We start from the raw sequence: 5,267 nt of genomic DNA, 5'->3' as shown, positions 1-5,267 counted from the left end.
TCAAGATGCCTCTCTTTTGCGCTATCTACCGTAAAGTTATTGACATCCATAACTTCATATATACAACCCACTACATAAAAAACTTTTATCTTTGGCATCAGGCCATCCACAATAGGCGCCCAGCGACCGCCCAGCCGAGCGCCGGCGCTGGGCGGTTCGCTGGGCGGTCTATTGCAGTCGCCCAGCGGACGATTGGAGAGAGAAACCGCGCAGCGCTGGGCGGTTTCGTGGCGCTGGGCGGTGCGCTGGGCGATCCGCTCGGCGCTATTGCAGCGCCCGGATCGCCCAGCGCGATTTTTTTTTTAAATTCGAATTTTTGAAATTCGAATTTTTTTAAAAAATCAAATATAAAAAAATATTATTTATTTATAAAAATTGTTTTCTATATATAAAAATCAATTTTTATAAATAAATTTATACTAGAAATTCGTAATAGCCCATATATATTTAATGGGCTTGCGAATTTATGAAACTCATTCTTGGTTGTCTCTCTTTTATAGAGACATCATTGAATGTTTTATGTTCCACTTTCGATGTGGGACAAACTCATTCTTGGTTGCCTCTATTTTATAGAGACATCCTTGAATATTTTATGTTCCACTTTCGATGTGGGACAAACTCATTCAAGGATGTTTCTCTTTTATAGAGAGATATCCATGAATGTTTTATGTTCCACTTTCGATGTAGGACAAACTCATTCAAGGATGTTTCTCTTTAATAGAGAGATATCCTTGAATGTTTTATGTTCCACTTTCGATGTGGGACAATCTCATTCAAGGATGTTTCTCTTTTATAGAGAGATATCCTTGAATGTTTTATGTTCCACTTTCGATGTGGGACAATCTCATTCAAGGATGTTTCTCTTTTATAGAGAGATATCCTTGAATGTTTTATGTTCCACTTTCGATGTGGGACAATCTTATTCAAGGATGTTTCTCTTTTATAGAGAGATATCCTTGAATGTTTTATGCTCCACTTTCGATGTGGGACAATCTCATTCAAGGATGTTTCTCTTTTATAAAGAGATATCCTTGAATGTTTTATGTTCCACTTTGGATGTGGGACAATCTCATTCAAGGATGTTTCTCTTTTATAGAGAGATATCCTTGAATGTTTTATGTTCCACTTTCGATGTGGGACAATCTCATTCAATGATTTTCTATAAAATTGTATTTGAAATTATGTTATTTTTATTTTTTTAAGATTTTAATTATGTCTTTTTTTATTTTTTAACTTTAAGTTGTAATGTTATTTTAAATTTTCATTTGTAAATTTAATTAATGTAATTTTTTTTAATTATGTACTTTTTAAATTTTATTAATATTAGTGAATTTTCCCGTATATGTCTCGTAAATTAAATTTCGTATATTGCGTTATTGTTAATTATTGCATTTTGTATATATTTGCTAATAGTGATGTGGATAGTATGTGGCTAGGCTATGGCTGGGCTATTGCTGGGCTATTTGCTTGTTTTGATGATGTGGCAGGAGGATTTTTAGTGCTGATGATATGGCAGTGGCTAGGCTATGGCTGGGCTATTGCTGGGCTATTTCTATTGTGGATGGCCTCAACATGAGTTGTTATTTCATATCTACTGTATCTTTGTCCTCCACCAAATTATGCATGCATTTGTACTATGATACTATCTCTCCTAACACTGTTTCACAAGCACTTCGCACATCGATAGAATCAATACCTTCACTTTCTTCGGTTCTTCCCAAGAAAATCACACCTCTCTAGTCTCTATTGCCCATCACATGTCCCACATTTCATGTGATATGCTCGTCCGATGTTTTAAGCATAACATCACTCATCACCCTCCCATGTCCCAACCGAAGATAATTCACTTTCCTTTTTAATATGTCTTAAACAAGATGACTCATTATTAAAAATAGAAACACTTTTATCTCTATTTTATTCTCTTTCTTTATTCTCTCCACTTACCACACAAAATAAAGTTACATAAACCGCACCGCTCAATTAGGAAAAGATCATCTTCCTTAGGACGGAGCGAGTACGACATAAATCAATAATTTACAACTAACCAAATGTGAATCGAATTAAATACTCCATCTGTCGTACTTTAAGTTACATAATTAAGAATATCATTATCTCTATTTTATTTTTTCTCATTCACTTTGTTGAATATTTGTGATGGAAATAATTTGGGCTGAGCCCAAATCTCTTCCCTCAATTACCAGATTGTGCCATGTGGACTCTCACCCGGATCTTGGCTTGGAGCCGTTGGATTGTGGCTTGTGTTTGTTATGTGAGAGGCGACCCTTTCACTTCTCATTCTATTCTGAATACTCTCTCCCTCTCTACTCATTTGATTCAGTGAATTCTCTTTTCTCTCTTTAGTCTCTCTTCTTTTCCGATGACTTCTCCAGCGGTTTTCCTTCGGTTATCACAATTTCTTTGAGTGATAGACCGATGGCTTTGCTGGTTTAAGCAACTACTTCGGTTGCTGGTGGTTATCACAGTTTCTTTGAGTGATAGACCGGTGGCTTTGCTGGTTTAAGCAACTACTTCGGTTGCTGGTGTGTGCGTGAGATCTAGGGTTTTGGTGTGTGAGAGAACTGGTGCGAGGCTGTGTTCTGAGGTTCTAGATCCGGTGTGAAGGAGTTGTGTGGTGTTGATATCTGCGGTGTGAGGTGAATCACTTGTGGATTCAACGTTGCTCCCTTGGGTTGGTTTTTGGAGAATAGATTTGTTCTATAGGCGGGTGGCTGAGCCATCGCCTTGATCTGCTTAGTGTTCTTCTTGATTTGTTCTCTACTTGTGTAATTGCTTTAGATCCGAGAGGATCTTATTTGTTATTACTGACTGGTTTGGTGAGTGTGCAGGTTTAAGAATTGTTAGTTGTAAATCAAGAAGTAAGCTAGGGTTATTAATTATTAGTTGTAATAGTTAATAGATTTTTCCTTGTAATCTTGATACTAATCAGCCGCTTGATTGAGAGTTTGATTGAGCTCTCTTATAAGAAGAACAAAGAAGTCTTTGTAAGTAGAGAACTCGAACTGGTCTGATCCCTATAGACTCAACACAAAATAAAATTAATATAAAATCTTGTGCAGCAGTGTACAATTAAATTAGCGTCAACACTTTTATATTAATTCAATTTTGGCCTCAACAAAAATTCAGTTCCTTCCAAAATTGTAAATTCCTCAGCGAAACTAAAAAAGAGCCCCGTTGTCGACGGCAGTGCACTCCACCTTATGGCGCAGTTTCCAATCCAGGGCCTGACAAGCCCGTGAGCAATAATTCACTGCTCCGCACACCGAGCACCGACGAAACTCGTGCCTACGTGTCTCCGGTTTGCCGCAAATCGACTGAGAGCAGAGCCGTAGACCCGGTCCGATAACATTTCCGGTTCGATCCGAGAACCACTCTGACAAAAACCGGTTCGCAGGGTGGGGCTCCGCCGACGGCACATTGCACCCGAAATCGCTAAGCAACCGGCAGCCGCCCTCTCCGGCCAGCCACGACGGCGGGCAAGTGACAAGGACGGAGGCGAGCTCACGCGCGTTAGCCTGAATTAAGAAGCGACGCCCCTCAGCGACGTTCTTCTTCACGCCGTAGCCGTCCTGAAGGCAGTGGCCGAGCTCGCGGAGGGCGTCGATGTGGCCCACGAAGGCGGCGCGTGCGCACAGCGCGACGCCGGCGCGGAGGTCCTTGTCGCTCTTGGTGCCGCCGCTGCCGTTAAACTGGACGACGGCGAGGGAGTAGAGAGCCGGCGCGTGGGAGGCGATCGCCGCCTTCGCCATCAGTGACGCGCCGCTACCTCGGTTTTGCAAACAATAGAATTGAATCTGCCGCCACCAATAGTAGTAGTAATTGGACGATTATTTAGTGCTCCCGACGGTTAGAAAAAGGAAATTAATTATACTACCCACCATGCCTAGGGTGTAGCAGGCTTCAGCGTTTCCGGTATCGGCGCAGAGTTTGAGAAACCGGTGACTCGATTCCGACCAGTTTTTCGCCTTCACTGCCAGCATTTCCCGGCATGCTTTCGAGAGTACGATTGAGCTCAGGCCTAATATGTTGAGTCTTTTGCATCTGTTGATTAACCACAAACAAACAATTTAGATTAGAATTTAACCCCAAAGTATTAATCTATAATGCGACGTGAGTAATAATTTTGAAGGAAAAAAGCATACGTAAAGAGAATATTGATGAAATCGGGTGGGCATCCAGCGGTAGAGCTGAGCTTGCAGAGAACACACAGCACAAGATCATCCGGGAGAGAATTAAAAAAATCACGCGAGAATTCAACTTGCACTTTTGGTCTCTTGAGAAATCTATATCTTTCATCGTCGATACACAAATCCGGCGGACCCCTTCTCGTTCTCATTCTGCAATCAAATTCTTCTTCGTTGCTGCCTTTGTAGTATATGGATATGGAATGGCCGAATGAGATATGAGCTGAGACCTGAGTATTCATCAACAGCTACGTCGACGTCAAAATAAGGAAAGTAAAATTTATTTCTCGTTTTAGAGAAGTAAATGACAGAATTGCCCCTATGTGTCATTTTATCAACCTACCTAAAAAAGCAGTCTATACCGTTTGACCATATCTTGGCATACGCCGTTCCATTGTACCGATGTTAAATATTACTGCCACAGTATTAATGGATAGGTCATTAGAGTGTCGCGGACGCCCCAATAGCCTCACCCCTTTTTATTCATAATCTCAGTTTTTTGTCCGCGCTCAAAAAAAGTTTTCGCCATTATAGGTGGACACTTCCAATAGCCCCAAAATTTTATAACCAATTATCATTTTAATTTTTTTCTTTAGTTTCAATCAATTATAGTTAAAATCATCGGAATTTAAATAATTAGAAAACGAGGTAATTGAGACCGAATATTCGTTGTATTGGAAACGGTAAAATTATACAACCAACATTTAAAATAAAATACAAATAAAAACGTCGCCACCGTCTAATCGGTGGCGGAGTCGGAATCCTCCTCTTCTTCTTCGTCTCCCTCGCTGCCATCGGCCGCCCTTGCCCCAGGAGCCTCATCAGCCAAGCCTAGACGGCGCTGGATCCGACTTATGAGTTTCAAGTATATATCCTTGATGAACAGGTCGGTTGCGGCCTCGTATTTGCTGCAGACATCCTGCAGTTGTTGCATCAACTGCACATCTAGGTTCTCCCTCAAGACCTCGCGGGAACCAGGGACCCTGTGAGGCGGTGCTGGGGCGGGGTGCGCGATCCAGACGCGACCGACGATTCGAGCCTCTCTAGCGCGTCGGATAAAGGCCT

General features: G+C 41.5%; 1 protein-coding gene across 1 annotated transcript; it reads right to left on the bottom strand.

The window, feature by feature from the left end:
* Nucleotides 1-3,035: 3,035 nt before the first annotated feature.
* LOC121793559 (F-box protein At1g67340-like) lies at nt 3,036-4,599 on the bottom strand. The gene is made up of 3 exons (XM_042191588.1): nt 4,161-4,599; nt 3,897-4,059; nt 3,036-3,812 (listed from the first exon to the last, which is right to left on the bottom strand). Exons 1-3 carry the CDS (start codon nt 4,442-4,444, stop codon nt 3,177-3,179), a joined length of 1,083 nt encoding a protein of 360 aa, XP_042047522.1. The 5' UTR covers nt 4,445-4,599; the 3' UTR covers nt 3,036-3,176.
* Nucleotides 4,600-5,267: the final 668 nt, after the last annotated feature.

The sequence above is a fragment of the Salvia splendens genome, chromosome 3, assembly GCF_004379255.2.
Source record: "Salvia splendens isolate huo1 chromosome 3, SspV2, whole genome shotgun sequence".
In the NCBI taxonomy this organism is placed as follows: domain Eukaryota; kingdom Viridiplantae; phylum Streptophyta; class Magnoliopsida; order Lamiales; family Lamiaceae; genus Salvia; species Salvia splendens.
The sequence above is the reverse complement of the archived record's forward strand: the minus strand, read 5'-3'. Positions and strand labels throughout refer to the sequence as shown.

Bases quoted from the DNA above. Each gene is read 5' to 3' on its own strand.
- LOC121793559 (XM_042191588.1), bottom strand. From the start codon at position 4,444: ATGAATACTCAGGTCTCAGCTCATATCTCATTCGGCCATTCCATATCC. The intron at 4,060-4,160 runs GTATGCTTTTTT...GTTAATCAACAG, and splicing joins TTCATCAATATTCTCTTTAC to ATGCAAAAGACTCAACATAT. The intron at 3,813-3,896 runs GTGGGTAGTATA...TGGTGGCGGCAG, and splicing joins CCTGCTACACCCTAGGCATG to ATTCAATTCTATTGTTTGCA.